This window comes from Gymnoscopelus microlampas (assembly GCF_963454915.1).
Source record: "Gymnoscopelus microlampas genome assembly, chromosome: 20".
Taxonomy (NCBI): Eukaryota; Metazoa; Chordata; class Actinopteri; order Myctophiformes; family Myctophidae; genus Gymnoscopelus; species Gymnoscopelus microlampas.
In genome coordinates this window covers 35,372,670-35,392,574 of record NC_139957.1, presented here as the reverse complement: position 1 = coordinate 35,392,574, position 19,905 = coordinate 35,372,670, and the positions used below count along the sequence as shown (strand labels likewise).

Sequence of the window (19,905 nt, the reverse complement as noted above, 5' to 3'; positions counted from 1 at the left end):
ACGTACATTCTGTTTACTTAAGAGCTGGAGAAACCCCTGGGACCGAACAAACGCTCTGTAGCTATCAGAGTATAGTACTTTAACCTTTTTTTTTTACCCAAAAAACATCACTTACCCTACCTTTAAATGTATTAGAGTCTGTAGTATAACTATTAACTGCACTGTGATCAGTAGTAGTACAACAGTATATCAGCATTATTTGTAGTCAGTAGAACAACTGCGTATATCTGCATTGTGTCAGTAGTACAACTGTATAACTGCATCGTGGTCAGTAGTATAACTGTAACTGCAGTGTTTACATACGTTTCGAAACAACGGTCCACATTGTCAGACATTAGCAGCAGCATGCAGAGTTGTTCCAGAGCGATGAGCTGCATGTCTCTCTCGTCTCCCTGTCCCATCTGGAGCCATTCTAATAGTGTGTCTGGATCCACGTCTGCCATGATGGATGACCCCTGATCTTGTGACACAAAGACAGACATTATGGATACGATAAGATGGTTGGCTGGACTGTTTGCTGGGTGCCATTCCCCTGCTTGCCTTTCCTGTCTCTATCAAAGTCACTATCTAAACTATATGACCTGTTAGTATGTAAAAAAAAAAAAAGTCACCATCATAATAAATTATAAGCGCTGAAAAAGATTATCTTAGAAAAATCTATTTCCATGTGTTTTTTTGTTATTCAGACTTGGTAAAACAAATCTGATTCCATGCTGGATAAAATTGTCTTCCAGTCTGAACAATAGCCTAACACCATTAGTATGAGAAAAGTGTTATTGCAGGAAGAGAAGGAAAGGATTTGTGCTATAATGCTCATACAGGTTCTTGGCCCCACTCACCTGGCTCAGTGTCCGATCACTGCTCAAGATGCTGCCACTCTTTGGGCCTCATTCAACCACCCTCACCTGTCCAGAGAGAGATAGTTATTATAATTACAGCATAACAAAACAGCATAAACCAATCAAACACAAATACATACATAGATAGCTCAACAGCAGATTGGAAACACATGTGAAGGTGTGATGTGTTATCAGTTTAAACCTGCAACCTTCTAGAAACCTGGGACAAAGAATCTTATGAAACTGACGGCGGCCGGTAACCAATCACGGTCAATCAGCTGAAAACCATCCAATTCTGACAATGGGTAATTGCATCTCTGCAAGTTATTGTAAACTATTGACTTTAAAAGTTGTTGAAATAATGGTTAAAATTGAGAATGAATTCACAATGCTATTGCCAGTATTAAATGACACAAATCACTACTTTAAAAATACATTCATTTCTCAAATCTAAATTGTCTATCTATGTTATCTAAATTTCTCAATCTTTCACAGAAGGCTCAGATATTATTATGATATATGTCAACAAGGTCAGGTGCCTACAAGGGTTGTGTTTTTCTAGAAATGATAATACAACTTTCATGATTGTGCTGAAATACTCAGACCAGCCGGTTTGGCACCAACAACCATGTTCAAATTCACTTAAATCAACTTTCTTCCCTATTAAGATGCTCAGATTGAACTGCAGCAGTGTGTGTGTGTACACACACACACACACACACACATATATATAGTTTCATTTATTTATACTGAGGAAACCCAGTAACATCACTGTACTACTGTTTACAACAAGTGAAGGAAAACAACATTGGAGAAAAACTATTAGTAATGTGTTATATGTGTTGTGTTCAGTGACAGCACTGTGTGCAAGCTTTTTCTTCTTTCCGATGTGGTATCGAGCATCAATTTTCTTTTTAAATACTTTTTACTTCTGTCACAGACCTGACAACCCTAATGACCATGGCACTTTAATGCACAGCGCCAAAACACAGCCAATCACTGTCACTAAAAAGTACATTTCTGATTGAGAGTAGTACTGACACCAGGAGTCAAAACCACTTAAAATACAACTCAACGGGTCCTAAAGTTTGTACACCATTCAGGCCCAACTTGGTTAGGACTCATTTCAACAGATATGCTGACAGACTACCAGTCTGTTTGTGTTCGACTGCGAATTTGTCAGTGTGTCTGTTAACAGGCCAGTCCACACCAATGCAACTCCTTGCAACAACACCGTTTTAAAGGCCAGTCCACACCAATGCAACTCCTTTCAACTGCCATTTGGGATAATGGTTGCAAGTACTTGCAACTGCAAGCCGTGCAAGGAGTTGCATGTTGCAAGGAGTTGCGTTGCGAATCATTGGTGTGGACTGGCCTTTAGAGATCCTCTTATTAAACACATTAATCCCACAGCATTTTGCCTCTGAAAGGTTTACCATGGCATGTCCAACACCAGCTCAGGTTCTGACTCCTATCAAGCCTAAATCTGACCCACTGAAACTCTCCCAGTAAACTAAACCTAGACCTACATGACTGCACGGAGGAGATTGGTTAATTGGAAATTCACTTAGTCATGATCCACTTTTAGTTAACAAGGCTAGTTGTACTGGAGCAAAGTTGAAAACCAAAAAAATAATAAAAGGTATAAAGGTAAGATACCATTACATAATGTCACTATACTTCATATATTACCAAAAGGTACTTATTACTATATTTTTCTAGGGCCAGACCAGACTTGTTCGTGAAACTGTAAAAGCCATCTGACTGAGATGTTTTGTTTCTCTCTAGTAAACAACAATAAACGTTATTGTTGTTTACTATGGAGAAACAATATCTCTGCAATAAACCCATCTGACAGTGACGTTTTCCATCTAGATGAACACGGACGAGTCTGTTTACCATTTGACTCTGTCGGATCAACAGAACCAGAACATGATCCATGTTGCAACATAACAACGTAACGAGCAATCTGTCTCTCGGCACAAACAAAAGCTAAACATTTGGCCTGCTAGGCTAACGTTAGCCAACGAGCATAAAACAGTTAAACACTGCTTTTAAAAAGGGTGTCGTTTCCATATCAAAATGAACCAATTAACGTCAGCTAACATTAACTAACCAACTTGCCAGTGCTTAAAACCAGTTTGTTTTTAAGTTTCTAAGAATGGTTGTCTTTGGTTTATAGCTCAGTTAGCCGATGTGATATTGACTGGCACTCATAACTAGACGTTAAAAAAAACACATATTGAAGACATTTCATGAATAGGCTATACAAAAGGGACATAATGACACATTGTACAAGAAGACTAACATGAAACATGTCCTCCTAACGCTGCTGTTTTGACCAGCTGCTAGCTAACGTTAGCCACTTTAGCTAAGCTAGCAGCTGAAGAATAATAAACACTTTAATCCTTCTAAACATTCATCTTTATAACGGCACATTTTTTGTTCAGTCAAGTATGAATATAGAACATTAATATTGATATTTTAGTTAATAATCGGCTCTGTGTTCTCCGTGTGGCCTGTGAGTCGTATAGTAGCGGAGGTCAAGTTCCAGGAGAGCCGGAGGCCGCGGCTCTTCGGCCGGCCACCGACGGCAGGAAAGTCCGCTGGAAAGAAGAAGGAGAGAGAGAGATGAAGATGTTAGACTCACCGTTTCGCCGTCAAACGCAAGATGAATTCGAGACGAAGGTCTTCCTCGGTCCGCTAGAGCGTGAAGAAGACGATGTTTTTAACACGGAGGGGAAACCGCTGTCTTCCTCCCGTCTGTTATAGACGGATCTAAAAGGTCATGATGGTAGAGAGACGAAACGCAGTGAAATGGAGACACTGCTGTGTGATGACGAGGCTCTGCAGCTCCCTGCGGCTGCCGACAGGGGGGGTGCTGCTAACTCTGCCGAGACCACGCGCGCGCACACACACACACACACACACACACACACACACACACACACACACACACACACACACACACACACACACACACACACACACACACACACACACACACACACACACACACACACACACACAGAGAGACAGACAGACAGACAAACAGACAGACGGGCGCGCGCGCGCGCGCACACAGACACACACACACACACACACACACACACACACACACACACACACACACACACACACACACACACACACACACACACACACACACACACACACACAAGCAGAGGGAGAAATTAGTTTTGATTGTTTTAACCATTTAAAACCCATATGGTTAACCAGAGTCCCCCAGGCCTCTACACTAGTGTCTTTTCTGTTTTCTGTTATCGTGGGGAAGGCTTTCACTGAGGATGCTGGGGTTTAAGTGGTTAAAACATTAAAATGTTTACCATGCCAATAAAGAATGAAGAGAGAGAGAGAGAGAGAGAGAGAGAGAGAGAGAGAGAGAGAGAGAGAGAGAGAGAGAGAGAGAGAGAGAGAGAGAGAGAGAGAGATATATGTTTATTGAGTGTGGCTCCTTGTTCTCCCACTTTTCACAGTTTAGTGGCACTGATGTAGAACTTAATATAACAAAGCAGATCAAAGCTCGAAACGTGATGAAATATATTAGGGCTTAAGTGATTAAACCTTTTATTTGTTATTAGTAAATAAAAATCACATCCAGTGTGAAGTGGGCGGTGTGTGGTCATCACAACATGACTCACTTTAAAAAAAAGGATAAATGACTTTTTCCAACAGTTTGCAATACTTTTCCAAGTCCATACTGCTATTCATAGGGCTGCACATGTGTCATTGTGTTTCGCTAGCCAATCACAGTCCTGAATTTGCAAAGTCAGCCAATCACATTACAGTTAGTGGTGATGACACTAGCTGTAATGTGATTGGCTGACTTTGCAAAGGTATCGATTTGCATTAACAATGGAAGGGTTAGGGGGTATACAATGCGTTGTAGACTATTGGCCAATCACGGTGCAGGATTGGTCGGTGTCCAAAACTCACTTATAGGGGGCGGCTACACCGCCCCAAAAAGCACACCCTGTGTGAAGAGAGTGGTGCCTTTGATGAGCCCCATATTGACCCCCGTATTGATGTTGTCATCAATGTTTGTTTATTGGACAGACATACATACATACGGACACACGGACAAAGTCAGATATAGGAGTGGTTGGCACCACTCAAAAATCACACCCAGTGTGAAGTGGGCGGTGTGGTGGTCATCACAGTGGTCATCACAGACCCATGACTCACTTAAAAAAAAACATAAATGTGTTTTTTTTAAGTGCATAATCCTATTTATAGGACGGACATGTGTCATGTGTCTTGCTAGCCTATCACAGTGCTGAATAGACATGATGACATGATGTGGTCATCACAGTGATGACCACATCACAGTGATGACCACACTTGAAGAAAATAATAGATTTGCATAGAATTTGTAGGGGTTAGGGGTGTTCGATGGGTGGCCAATCACGGTGCAGGATTAGGGGTGTACTACCTCACTTATAGGGGCGGTTACAACGCCCAAAAATAAACATCTATAGAACCTGGTCCTTGAGTGCCTTAAGATTTTGACTTGCCCTTAGGTGTTCCTTGGGCAAATCAAAGTTTGAAAACATCAAAAAACGAATTCACCAAACGGGGTAAAACATGATCGTATGAACATAAGTTTGACAAAAAAAAATGTTTGTTTCTCCCCCCCAATTCAAGTGTAAAATACCTTGGATACATTTAATATCTGTTGTCATGTTGTATGTGTGCGAGACATGATGTTTTATTCTTTACAAAGTTTGCCACAGATTCATTCAACGTTCAAGAGATCTTATTCGTCACATTCTCATACAGTATGCGCAGTGAAATGTTGGTGTAAAGCAAAGTAAAGCAAAGTTTGTTGTTTACCCAGGGTGTCGGACTAAGCACGAAGCTTGTTTCCAGCCGGACCCTGCATGGAAGCCTTGCTCAAGGGCTATTCAGCGGTGATTCATGATTGATGTGATGAATTGGGGAATCGAACTAGGGACCTTCCGGTATCAAGGCCGCCCCTCTAACCACTAGGCCACCGCTGCCACAGATTCCGGTGTAGATTCCGCCAGACTGTGGCAACAATATCAAGCATACATAATCAAATAGGCTACAGTACAAGTAATGTACTAAGCCAGGGGTCTACAATGTCTTTCAGGCCAAGGACCCCTTAGCTGAGAGAAAGGTGAAGCAGAGACCGCCCATAGCCTGGTAAACCCTCCCTCTGGAAATCTCATTTGTCATTTGAGGGAGGGGCTTTACCAGGCTAACCCCCCACTATATATCGTATAAAATTGTGTTGCAGATTAAACTTTTTCATAGATTTTATAGATAGATTCATAGGTTTGTTTGTTTTTGTTAATATTTGTTTTTAATATTTGTTGAATTCATGTTAATGTGTATTTTCAGACATTTTAAACCCCCGATGCTTAGTAAACTTGACCTTTGGCTCTGTACTTGCTCTTTTTCCACTCTACACATCTCTTTGCCAAAAATAGCATATCTAGCTCATTGTGAGACTGTAGATCTGCAATTTTTGACAAATGTAGGGATGCTAGAGTTCATGGTTGATGTTAAAAAAGAAAGAAGTTCCTATATCACACAAAGATTTGGCGGCCGCCCTGTAGCTACTCTCAGGACCCCTTAGGTGTCCCGGACCCCCTGTTGAAGACCACTGTACTAAGCAATATGTATTAAAGTGTGCAAACTGTTGGCTATAACATTAGAATGTAGAATATGGCCGCTAGCTTTACGCAGAACTAAAATACAGAGTTTCCACACCTACATATTAAGCTGGTGCACCATAAGCATTCACAATAACAGTGCTTGTTTTAACCTTATGTATACAGGGTTAAAGTGGTTAAACAAATTTGATGCTACTGTATATTAATTAATTTAGCTGGAGTACAGTGTTTCTCCAATTACTTTTTTTTTTCTAAAAGTGTTTAAAGGTAATTGCTCTCATGCAGCAGAGAAAAAACTAAATGTCAGCACCATGGACAGTGACACCCACACAAAAGTTTTCAACATAGGAATTACTGGGCTGTTACCTTTTCAGAGACAGGCTTTGGCTTTTAAATAAGACAGACAGGCAGAGGTTCTGTGTTAACTAGCTACTTTAATTAGTTTGAGTAATTATTAGCCTGCATGGTCTGGCATGAGAATCAAAGGGATGAACACAAGACCGCATTATTAGTCAAAGCTCTGCAAATATTTTATAATCATCAGTCTAGTTTTCTTGGCAGAAACACATTGCTGCACATTGTTGTGGCGTGACATTTAACTTTTCCTTTCAAATTTGACATTTTATTTTCCCTCCCTTCCCCACAAATAAAAAATAAATAGCTGAAATTGCAGATCTACAAGCTCAAAACGTTAATTAAATAGGGCTTAAGAGTAACTTTTTATTTGGTTTTAGCGAATAAAAATAAACGATAATCACGAGAGTGATAACAACTGTTTGAATCTATTTTGCATGATATGAACACAGGTGTGCCTTGAGATTTTTATGTGTGCCTTGGGCATAAAACATTTGAAAACATCAACAACAAAAAGCAAAAATAGCCGAAGTGGATTATTGAAATTTTTTTTAAATGACATGCTCAAAACAGGGACGTCAGGTTGAAAGCAATTAATGGTGCTCTGCCAGTGCTTTGCTTCTGAGGTACTTCTCCAAACATCGGATAACAATGACATCTGTGTCTACATCAAACCTATTGGCAAAATGGTGGTTGTTGATCCATCATCTACTGCAGATCCCTTGCACCATATCACAAAAGACACACAACCCATGTTTTAAATGCAGGAATTACTTGGCTGTTATATTCTCAGAGACAGGGAGGCAGAGGTGGGTTACCTGTAATTAGTTTGGGTAATTATTAGCCTGTATGTCTGGTTTAGCATGAGAATAAAAGGGATGAACACACAAACGCATTGTTTGTCAAAGCTCTGCAAAATATTTTATAATCATCAGTCAATCAATCATTAGTTTTCTTGTCAGAAACACATAGCTTTACCTGTCTTGTACGTTTCATAATAACTAGACCATACCCGGTCGACGCATCCGTGGGGGGATATACGCCCATGATCTGGCAACCCGGGAGGCAGTTTGTCCCATAGCTGGGCAGCCGCAGCTATGGGACGACATTCTTTGACACAAAAACGCTAATAAGAAGCTGAGATTTGATGAAATTGAAAAACGGGCTTCACAGTTAAGTTCAGATGGTAATGGTCAATGGCTGTGTGCAAAATCAGAGCAATTGGTCCAGCCAGTGGGGAGAAGCGGGTAGCTTCACCACCACCACCACCACTACAAACGCACAGAGGTTACTAGAATTATAGTAGGATGATTAGGTTGGGGCGTGACATTTAGCTTTTACTATTACCATCCCCTACAATGAATAGAAAATGGTCTTGGCTCACAATTTAGACACAGTTAAGCTTTGTGAAACAGGTATGTGAAATAGCTAATGTCCAAAACATAGGTAGCCCCCCCTACAAGTAAATGTAACAGAGAAAACATAAAAATAAATTACAATGATGCAAATAAACATTGTTAATTAGCAAACACAAGCAAAAATATGTGAAAGGTACCAGGAAAGAAAACCTCAAATAAAACAAGCAGTGTCCATTGAAAGCCATTGCTTCCTTTATATTCTGTTCTTAATTTTTCCCATAGTCACATTTTAACTACATGTATAGTGGAGAAATTAGATCTGTCATGTTGTTTCCAATTTTGCTCAAGTGATACTGAGGGGAAGTTCAATTTGTAAAAGATTACAGAAGAAAATGTAGACGGTTAAGCAAAGTTGAGGAAATGTTTTGGACGATACAGTTAATGTAGGCTACTTTATCAAATATTCTCATCACACTATAGAGTGATGAGTACATCACAGGGTACACTTTAAAATTCCTTTCCTATCACACACTATGACATCTCTAGCTGCGTTGAAGATGCTGTTGGACCCTCGATGGAACCTTGTGGGAGGGGCTTGTGCCTGAGAGCGGCCGTCAGTCGTTTTCGGAACACCTTGCACAGGAGCACGTAGATGAGCGGGTCCAGGCACACGTTTGTGGCTGACAGCCACAAGGTGGTGTTCTTGGCGATGTAGAGGGCGTTCTCCACTACGCAGTGGTGTGCTGTTTTTTGGGTTTGGCTCCATGTGTAGGGTACCCGGGCAAAGTGGAAGGGGGCGAAACTGATGAAAAACACTGCTACCACCACGAAGACCTTTGCTTTGGTTCTGCGACTGGCTGCGTTGGAGCTGCTGGAGGCTTTGTATGACTTGTACACCGTACTGCTGATGAAGGTGTAGCAGACCACCATCAGAGCCAGTGTGCCCCAGAACACCACCTGGACACAATACATAAAACCACAACAAAACATTCACTTCACTGACATGCCAAGTGTTTGGACCTTGTTTTACTTCAACTCACACTTTTTCATTGATTGATTGAATACTTTTTGAACAGTTTGCAAATAGTACAGTTTACGATTAGGCTATTCAATGATGCTAAAAGGATAAGACAAAAAGCCACATTGTGGTCGAACACTCACTGCAATCGGTGGTGTAAGTGATAGGGCTTTGTTAAATTAAGTGCTATATATTCAGATAGTAATAGAATATAAATGTTCAGGTCAGAATGCCAATTTGATCCAATCAGGAGACAGAACTCATACATTATACAGCCAGGATAAACAAGTGAAATTGGAAGTGATTAAATAAAATAAACAGGATTTGAAACATTGGATTTATAAAATTGCAGCTGATAAATAATCCTTCTCTGTCCTGATTTGATAAAATTAGTATCCCTACCTGAACATTGTTTTTCTGTTATACCATCTTTAAGAGCAAGGTCGCACACACTGCCATAAATGCAATTGGTACAATGTAAGTTCGGGAGGGAAGACCACACCGGATAACCATCTCCTCCCCCTCCTAATCGCCTCCAATCTGGCTGATATCAACTCCTCCCAAGCTCACCTGCTTGCGATGGCGCTGATAACAACTCCTCCCTTATCTCCTCCTACCAAACTAATCAAGGGTTGTATTTATACCACGCCATGCCCGCTCTCATTCATGCTCAGTGTTCTCGCAAGAGCACACACGCATAAAGCGAACGAAGAGAAATACAGCGAAATATTTCTATTTACCTGCAAACCATGGACAACGAAGACTCATTCCAAGTCATGGCTTCGGACGAGGAGGATTTCGACAACCCAGACCCTCCCGTCCCGCCAACTCCATCACCAGCACCATCCAGCCGCCGCCTGCGCTCAGCCACTTCAACCCCAGTCAGTCGGTCGCTCACCCGAACCCCGGTCGAGTTCCGCCACCAACCAACACCGCAGAACCCCCCGCACACCCCCACCACTCGAACGAGCCGCAGCCAGCGAGCTCGCCACACAGCCAGCTGCCCCGCCGGGCCATACACCACCCGTGCCAGTCAACGCACTTCGACTCCAGCCAGGTCAGTTAACCCTCCGGTCCGCCCCATTTCGGAATGGACCGTAATTGGCCTTCAGAAAGCCCTACGGGCAAAAAATGTATTATTTTCCAGAGCAGCTCCTAAAGCGACATTGTTTTCTCTCCACCAATCCGCCATGCTGGTGACCTCCTCCCCTCCTGGTCCGTCGCGAAAAAATGACGTCGGACCAGGAGACGAGAGCGTCGCTCCACCCGACCCCGCCCCCGCCAAAAAAGCAACAAGGAAAACAACTCGACCGGCTCCGGCCCCCTCCCCCCACCCCCACCACCATCAACACCAACATCTCACGGCGCTCCCTAGCCAGTCCACCGTCCACCACCTTAACACTCAAGTTAATCCACCCATTGTCGTGTCTCACCCCCCTGTGCCTGCTTCCCCCCCCATGTCAAACTTTTTATCTGTTTTGTCCTCCCTGTGCTCGCAGGCTGCACTTCTATCCCATCCAACCCCACACCCTCCTCCACCCCCCATTGTGTCTAACCTCCCTTCCCACCCTCCCCAACCCCCCCCCCCTCCCTCCCTCATGTCTCTCCCCCCTCATGTCTCATCCATGCCTAACCATGCAATAACATCTGCTATGTCTAATTATGCATTAACTTCTGCCGCCCACACTCAAGTGGCTCCCCTCCTCCCCCCCACATTTGGCCATGGTTTCGCTCCTGCCACCAGCGGCCAAATGCCCCCCCCCCCTCCCCCCCCTCATGTCCCATCCATGCTTAACTATGCAATAACATCTGCAATGTCTAATTACGCAATAACCCCTGCTGCCCACGATCAAGTGGCTCCCCCCCCCTCCCTCCTCCCCCCCACATTTGGCCATGGTTTCGCTCCTGCCACCAGTGGCCAAATGGCTCCCCCCCTCCCCCCCACATTTGGCCATGGTTTCGCTCCTGCCACCAGCGGCCAAATGCCCCCCCCCCATCCCCCCCTCCAAACCCACTCCTACCTCCAACCTCAGGCTCCGGCCCCCCTCCCCTTCCGCCAAGGTCCCCTACCCCCCCACGGGCCTCAGCCCACCTTTTTCTCCCTCTCCTCAGCCACGCCGGCAACCATGCCACCTACAGCCATCGCCGCCAACCCCATTCCAGTCTCCGCGTCCCTCCGTAACCAGATCCTCCAGGGTATGGACATCGACCTTGCCTCCCTATTAAAGCCCTCCGCCGCCACCCACCAACCCAGAACCGTCGACTGCGGGGGGGTATCCATTACTCTCCGTGACCTCCACACCTCACCACTACACACCGTGCTCACACCCACCGAATTCGTTCTGGCGTTTTCCCTTTTCCGCAATATAATCTGTTCACTATTTCCCACCCGCAGGCAGGAGCTGGACGATTACGTCCAGATAATAATGGACATGGCCGTCCGCTTCGGGGGCACCGCGTACTTCCAGTACCACCGGCAGTTCGCAGCGATGGCGGCAGCTCGGCTCCAGCAGTGGAACGTGGCAACCTATTGGGGCGCGCAGGACACCGAGTTGTACTGCCGGCTCTTTGCCGGCAGAACCGCCATCGCCTGCACCCTGTGCGGCTGCCCCGCCCACCCCACCACCGATTGCACCCTGGTCTCCAGCTCCCACCCCACCACCCCCGCACCGCCCCCCGGCCCCCGACCAACCTACAACCAGCAACCCCCACCACTCATGTCCTCCGCCGTCCGCCCAGCCAGGCCAAGAACAGAGCGTCCCACCACCTTCCCAGCCTCCTCCCAGACAAGGGACCGTCGAGGCCGCCAACTTATCTTCGTAGGCTCCAAAATGGTCTGCAACAACTTTAACGACCAGGGCTGCAACATGTCCACATGCAAAATGTTGCACGTGTGCACTTTTTGCAGCGGAGCACATTCCCGCCCCACCTGTCCCCACAATCCCACCAAGCCCGCAGTCAGCTGACTATCACAGCACCTCGCCACTCCCATCAACATCCCCGCCATAGCCTCAGAATTAGCCTCCCACCCAGATCCCACCTTCATCCGTTTCTTCATAGACGGCCTCAACCACGGTTTTTCCCCCGGCCTCATCACACTCCCAGACACATCCCACACCTGCAATAACCTCCAATCCGCCATAACTGACCCAGACACCGTCGACGCCCTCATCACTAAAGAAGTCAACCAGGGCTTCATGATAGGCCCCTTCACCTCCCCCCCATTCCCCACCTACAGAATCAGCCCCGTCGGCATAGCCACCCGAAAGTACTCAGGCAAGAAAAGACTCATCATCGACCTCTCATCCCCCCACGGTTCCTCAGTCCCCAGCATTAACAGCCTCATCCCCAGTTCAGACTTCTCCCTCCAATACTCCACCGTCACCCACGCCATCTCCCTCATCCGTCTAGCCGGCCGCGGGGCCTGGCTTGCCAAAGCCGACATCACATCGGCTTTTAAAGTGCTCCCCCTCCACCCAGACTCCTGGCACTTGTTCGGAGTCTGCTGGAGGGGGAAGTACTACTTCTCCGTAAGGCTAACATTCGGCTGCAAAAGCAGCCCCAAGCTTTTCGATAACTTATCAGAACTGCTATGTTGGATTCTACTGAACCAATACAAGATCCCATTCCTCGTCCACCTCCTAGACGATTTCCTGTCCGTAGACTTCCCTTCATCACCCCCCGCACGCACTCTGCTAGCAATCCGAACGGCCTTCACCGCCCTCGGTGTTCCCCTCGCCGAGGACAAAACAGAGGGCCCCGCCACCAGCTTAGAGTTCCTCGGCATTAATCTCGACACCACCACCTTCCAAGCTTCACTCCCCCTGGAAAAATTACACCGAATCACCCTAATCATCGCCAATTTTGCAGACACCCCCTCGTGCACCAAACAGCAACTCCTCTCACTCCTAGGTCACCTCAACTTCGCCACCCGCATCATCCCCCAAGGCCGCTCATTCATTTCCCACCTCCTCTCACTAGCCTCCTCCGTCCCAGCCCTCCATAACCAGGTCACCATCTCCCCAGAGTGCAAGATGGAGCTCTGCCTCTGGCACAATTTGCTGCAAAATTGGAATGGAATCAGTTTCTTTTATGATGATTTCCACTCCTCACCAGAGGACCTCCAATTATTCACAGACGCCGCCCCCTCGGTAGGCTACGGAGGCTACTACCAAGGCCGGTGGTTCGCGGAGGAATGGCCAGAGGAGATGCTAGATCCCCCGTGTGACTCCGGCCATTCCTCCGCCTTATTCGAACTGTACCCGATAGTGGTAGCGGCTTCCCTTTGGGGATCGGAGTGGACCAGCCGCTCCGTCCTCATCCACTCAGACAACCAAGCCGCCGTCAACATCATCAATAAAGGTCGCTCCTCCTCACTCCCCATCATGGCACTCCTCCGTCGACTCACCTGGATCACCGTCACTCACAATTTTATCATCCGCGCTGCCCACGTCCCCGGTCACCTCAATACAATTGCTGACTCACTCTCTCGTTCTCTGTTTCAGAAATTCAGGCACTTGGCTCCAGAAGCAGACACCTATCCCACTCCGGTACCTCCATATTCACACATGACCTTCCCCTGAACCATCCGCTCGGCCATCTCATCCACCACGCACGACAAACCATCCTCCAGTCACTCGCCCCATCCTCACTCTCCACCTATTGGACGGCATGGAAGAACTTCCAGCTGTTCCACGCCACCTTCACCCTGCGCTTCCCGTCACTAGACCTGGCCACCCTCACGGCGTACGTCAGCCACTGCCACCACTCCCGGTCCATGCACTCCTCCACTATCCGAGTTTACCTATCCGGCATAAACTTCATCGCTAAACTCCTCACCGGCGCCGCTCACCCCTTCCACACGCACCCCCACGTCACACTGCTTCTCAAAGGCATCAAACGCCACGAGCCTCACCACCCTCCTAGCCGCCAACCCCTCACAGACAACGTTCTCGCCGACTGCATCACCGTCCTCCGTTCCGGCCACTCAGACCCATTCACCGACTCCACACTCGAGTCCCTATTCCTCCTGGCGTTCTACGGTTTCCTCCGCTGCTCCGAGTTCACATCCACTAATACTAGGTTCGATCCGGCTCGCCACCCCTGTCTGTCCGACCTATCAATATTCAGCCCTTCCACCCTCATCTACACCCTCCGGCACAGTAAGACCGACCAGTTCGGAACATCCACCCCCATTCACCTGTTCAAACTAGACTCACCCCTCAGCCCATACGAACCACTCGTCCGCCACCTCGCCATCCGTCAGTCGCAAAACGCCTCACCATCCGACCCCCTGTTCATCTCAGAATCCGGTTCCATAGTCACACGCACCTGGTTCCACCATCATCTCCGCTCCGTCCTCACTAAAGCCGGCTACGCCGCCAACCACTTCTCCGGTCACTCGTTCCGTATAGGCGCAGCCTCCACAGCCTCCCGGAAAGGCGTCCCCGAACACACGATCCAAATCCTGGGCAGGTGGTCTTCACAAGCATACCACACGTACATCCGTTCCAACTCCCACGATCTCCTCCAAGCCCACATCGCACTCACCCGTTAAACGATGCACCATTCTTTGGGGTCTTTGCGCGACTAGGTCGCAGACGGACCACGGGCCCCAAAGCCAATATACCCAGGGCCCATGCCCTAGACCGCCTGGCCCCCCGCCCGCTCCTCTCCATTCCTCCTCCCTACCTCCCCTCATCCCCCTACATCCCTCGCCCCTCCTTCAGGCGCTTCATCCCGCCTCTCTTCCCTCCCCGCCTCTATCTCACCACCTTCATCTCCCTACAACCTCCCCCCCTCTTCCCCTTCCCCACCTTACAGTATCCCAACAACGGGACCCCCAATCGCCCCCTCCGTCCCAACAACGGGACCCCCTATCATCCCCGCCGTCCCAACAACGGGACCCCCTACCATCCCCGCCGTCCCAACAACGGGACCCCCATTCCTCCCCTCCGTCCCAACAACGGGACCCCCTAATCATTCCCTCCGTCCCAACAACGGGACCCCCATCCATCCCCTCCTTCCCAACAACGGGACACCCATACACCCCCTCATTTCCCCCCGACCACGCCTTTCACATCTAAGGCGCCCCTTCCCCCCCAACCTAACCCATCTTCCTTCCACAGTGGCACCACATACACAATAACCCCTTCTCTCAACAGTGGCACCACACACACAAACCAATGCATTCCCCTGTACAAACCTTTCTCCCCACAGTGGCACCACATACACAAATCAATGCATTCCCCTGTCTACATTTCAATGCATTCCCCCGTCTACATTTCATCATCAATAAATACAACCCAATCGATTCTCTGTTTGATGGTGTGGTCTTTGCTAGTGAAATGCAATTGGTACAATGTAAGTTCGGGAGGGAAGACCACACCGGATAACCATCTCCTCCCCCTCCTAATCGCCTCCAATCTGGCTGATATCAACTCCTCCCAAGCTCACCTGCTTGCGATGGCGCTGATAACAACTCCTCCCTTATCTCCTCCTACCAAACTAATCAAGGGTTGTATTTATACCACGCCATGCCCGCTCTCATTCATGCTCAGTGTTCTCGCATCCCACCACCTCCCCTTCTCCTCCCCATGCAAAAAACTAACCCTGCAAAACTGATCTGTTCTCCTCTCTCACACATGCTTCCTCTAGGTCTCCAAGGGGGGTCTTTGCGCGACTAGGTCGCAGACGGACCACGGGCCCCAAAGCCAATATACCCAGGGCCCATGCCCTAGACCGCCTGGCCCCCCGCCCGCTCCTCTCCATTCCTCCTCCCTACCTCCCCTCATCCCCCTACATCCCTCGCCCCTCCTTCAGGCGCTTCATCCCGCCTCTCTTCCCTCCCCGCCTCTATCTCACCACCTTCATCTCCCTACAACCTCCCCCCCTCTTCCCCTTCCCCACCTTACAGTATCCCAACAACGGGACCCCCAATCGCCCCCTCCGTCCCAACAACGGGACCCCCTATCATCCCCGCCGTCCCAACAACGGGACCCCCTACCATCCCCGCCGTCCCAACAACGGGACCCCCATTCCTCCCCTCCGTCCCAACAACGGGACCCCCTAATCATTCCCTCCGTCCCAACAACGGGACCCCCATCCATCCCCTCCTTCCCAACAACGGGACACCCATACACCCCCTCATTTCCCCCCGACCACGCCTTTCACATCTAAGGCGCCCCTTCCCCCCCAACCTAACCCATCTTCCTTCCACAGTGGCACCACATACACAATAACCCCTTCTCTCAACAGTGGCACCACACACACAAACCAATGCATTCCCCTGTACAAACCTTTCTCCCCACAGTGGCACCACATACACAAATCAATGCATTCCCCTGTCTACATTTCAATGCATTCCCCCGTCTACATTTCATCATCAATAAATACAACCCAATCGATTCTCTGTTTGATGGTGTGGTCTTTGCTAGTGAAAGGAACAGTGCCCTGTGTAAAAGACATCCTCAGTGACAGAAACAGTCACATGTAGCACTGTAGGGGAGTTTTGTTGAACAAAAATCTAACTAAATCGCCTCTATAGGAGGAGATAAAGCAAACAGGCCCAAGCACATGTCATCTTCAGCCAGTTAAAACCCACAAACTCTGTGACACCTATTTTCAAGAGGTGCAAACAAGATGAGTTGAGAGCTGAGATCAGCACTGTGACTGAGAGGCGGGGCTGCTACGTGTGTGTGTGTGTGTGTGTGTGTGTGTGTGTGTGTGTGTGTGTGTGTGTGTGTGTGTGTGTGTGTGTGTGTGTGTGTGTGTGTGTGTGTGTGTGTGTGTGTGTGTGTGTGTGTGTGTGTGTGTTCTTTGGGTTTGTGTGCCGTTCGTCCCTGGCCGTTTAATCATACGCATGCGCCAATTGTAAACATCCATGAGTATCCTCAATTTGGCATTGAAGGCCCATGGCTTGGGTGGGAAAAAGAAGCGGTTATACCAGGGGTCTTCAACGTTTTCCAGGCCAAGGACCCCTTTGCTGAGAGAGAGATGAAGCAGGGACACCAACTACATATAGGATTCATGTTAAATGTGTATTTTCAAACATTAACCACTTAAACCCTCAATACATTACTTTGTAAACTTGACCTTTGGTCTCTGTACTTGGTCTGCTCTGTTCTCCCTGTAAACCAAACCTCTTAGCCGAAAAAGCCAATCTACAAGCTCACAATGTGTCTGCGACGCTTTGTGAGCTTCTAGATCTGCTATTTTCGATTAAGAAAATAGCAGAATATGATGCAAGGGTTCAAGTGGTTCATGTAAAAAATAAATTAAAAAATAAAGTCCCTATCACACAAAGATTTGTGTGATAGGGACTTTATTTACAAGAACGTTGGGGGGGGGAACCCCCTCCTTTCTCTCTGCAGGCTGTGAAACCAGTTGTGAGTCACTGTCACACTGCTCTATTTCAACCATAACCTTTCTCTTTCTCTTTTTGCCTTCTTAGACCCTGGTGCCTAGTCACTGTGCCTGTGAGGTTTTGTGAGGTCACTCTAATGCCTGTGTGTGAGTGAAGTAACAAGGCTGCTTCCTTACCCTGCTAAAATGCTAAACAGTATTACAGTATATCACAACAGTTGCGTTCGTCTACAATATTAGTGCAAAGTAAGATGAGTTACCTCGCTAAAGTAGCTGGATCCCTTTTTTTTAAGTTACCTGACAGAAGTAGTTGAATCCTTCATGCCAGAGCAGACCGGGCTTACTCTTCAGAGAGGCACACTTCAGTTTGCGCCCAGAGAGCTCTGGTGGCTTGTCACTCAGGATGGTGTTTGGCAGCACTAGAGATAACATCACCACCCAGACAGTTGCACTCAGCACCTGACCAACCCAGACCTTTTGCAGAGCATACTTCCCGAATGGACGGACTATCTTCAGGTAGCGGTCCAGACTGATGAGACCCAGAAAAAGAATGCTGACATACATGGTGAGGTAGAACAGAACGGCTGAGTATCGACAGTAGAAGACACGCAGTTGCCAGGAGCCCAGACCAGCGTCACTCACCACCCTAACAGGGATGGTCAGCGTCATAAGCATGTCAGCCACCACCTATTAGTGAAGGATAATATTATTAATCACATAGATCTTTTTCTCTGTATTCTTTCCACTGACAAATATATTCCCAGCACAAATCACTTCACTCACCACATTTTTTAGATAGACAATAAGTGTGGTCTTAGTGGGGAGGTCGTAGAAGATCCATGCAGCCAGACTGTTCAGTACTAGGGCCACTAGAAAGAGGACACTATATAGACATGGGAAGACTACTGCTGTCACACTGGCATCTAGAACACATTTCTTGGTGTTATTGAAGGTTGTGGTATTCATCTTCACAACCTTGTTGGATCTTGATGATATGATCTACATGATAAGGATGAAACGTTTCTGTAAAAATGGCTGTACATTTGTTATTTTCATGTTTTCCAACAATGAAGAGTTGCAGTCTTGGGAGTTGCAGTATTTGTTTTGGGGACCAAAAAGTAATAACATTGCCACTACAGGCCTAAATAAGTATTACAGTAAGTAATAAGTAAAACAACATTTTAAAATATACATCAGGAATATTTTACAACATCAACAAAATAACATTCTAGACAAGGTAACATCCCAGATGCGAGTCAGCCTGCACTTTTATTCAGATAACATTTTCAAGGTTTTATGCTAGAATAAATAAATGTAAATATGTTTTAAATTCATAGATCAGGTACAGTAGGGCATTAATTAATCGTCTATCTATTAACTGAATACTGGCAATGTAACGATCATGGCACACTACTGTTTGGTGTGCTATCTTTACAATTGTAACCACTTAACCAAAAATATTTGACATTATTTTGAAGCTAGTCGAAGCTTGCCTTACCTCTCAAAATGTCTTTATTCTCTTTGGATAATTGGGATCAATGACATGTCAAATGACCAGGAGGAGAAGAACGAAATATGAAGAAGTTGTGGCTGGGGTCGAAGTGTTTATAGAAGTGTTTATTTCTCACGGTGTTTTCTGATGAACTTGCAGTATATGAAGGTCGACATCCTGCCCATCAAAATGAAAGTGCGTGCCAGCTGATAATGTCCATATACTTTGTAATAATGTTGCTTTGAAGTCTTGTGCCATGAGGCATTTTGGGTTCTGATTCTGATTGCAATATTTTTCTTCTTAAATATTTATCCCACGATTTTGTAACCCATTTTTTCACCCAGTGCCAATTGCCTAAGCATGTAATCCTGGGTGCTACTCTCCCTCTGCCAGCCTGGGGAGAGCCCCGAACTGAGCTCATGCATCCTTCAATGCCGCTTCTTATCACCTGACAGGGGGGGTTTCCCCGGTTGGATGTACTGTAGTCGTGCATGTAAGGAACACGTTATTCCAACCAGTTCCTTTCCCCTCCATCAGGCGCCCCGGCTGACCAGGGGGAGGCAGTATAGAGACCTGGATTACTGCATGTTTTTTGTGAGGGTACCTACCCTAGGGGACACGGGGAGAACATGCAAACTCCACACAGAAAGGCCCTTTCGCCAACCCCACCTAGGGTATGGGCACTGATGATGTGGAGGAGAGAACACGCCCCTAGCGCCCGCAGCGTCCCCGGCGGGAATCGAACCCAGGACCTTCCAGCTGTGCGGCGATTACAATATTTTTACTGGGAATTGTGGATTGAGGGAATGACATTCCACAT

General features: G+C 47.1%; 2 protein-coding genes across 6 annotated transcripts in view; both read right to left on the bottom strand.

Moving 5' to 3' along the window:
* The window catches only part of hectd1 (HECT domain containing 1), a 34,463-nt gene extending 30,774 nt beyond the window's left edge, over window positions 1–3,689 (bottom strand). For 4 of the 5 annotated variants that reach the window (XM_084044031.1, XM_084044033.1, XM_084044035.1 and 1 more), the window contains exons 1-3: window positions 3,490–3,689; window positions 840–905; window positions 304–460 (exon numbers count right to left, since the gene is read on the bottom strand). In XM_084044031.1, the coding sequence (XP_083900157.1) occupies window positions 304–443 (140 nt within the window). In that variant the 5' untranslated portion in view covers window positions 444–460; window positions 840–905; window positions 3,490–3,689. The remainder of the gene's footprint in view (window positions 1–303; window positions 461–839; window positions 906–3,489) is intronic. The other variant, XM_084044032.1, reaches the window with a different exon arrangement.
* A 3,733-nt stretch (window positions 3,690–7,422) lies between these two features.
* On the bottom strand, window positions 7,423–18,559 carry LOC311036693 (P2Y purinoceptor 13-like; the record flags this gene model as incomplete). Its single annotated transcript, XM_084045545.1, has 3 exons — window positions 7,423–9,168; window positions 17,891–18,280; window positions 18,377–18,559. 3 exons carry the CDS (start codon window positions 18,557–18,559, stop codon window positions 8,743–8,745), a joined length of 999 nt encoding a protein of 332 aa, XP_083901671.1. The 3' UTR covers window positions 7,423–8,742.
* Between the last annotated feature and the right edge of the window lie 1,346 nt (window positions 18,560–19,905).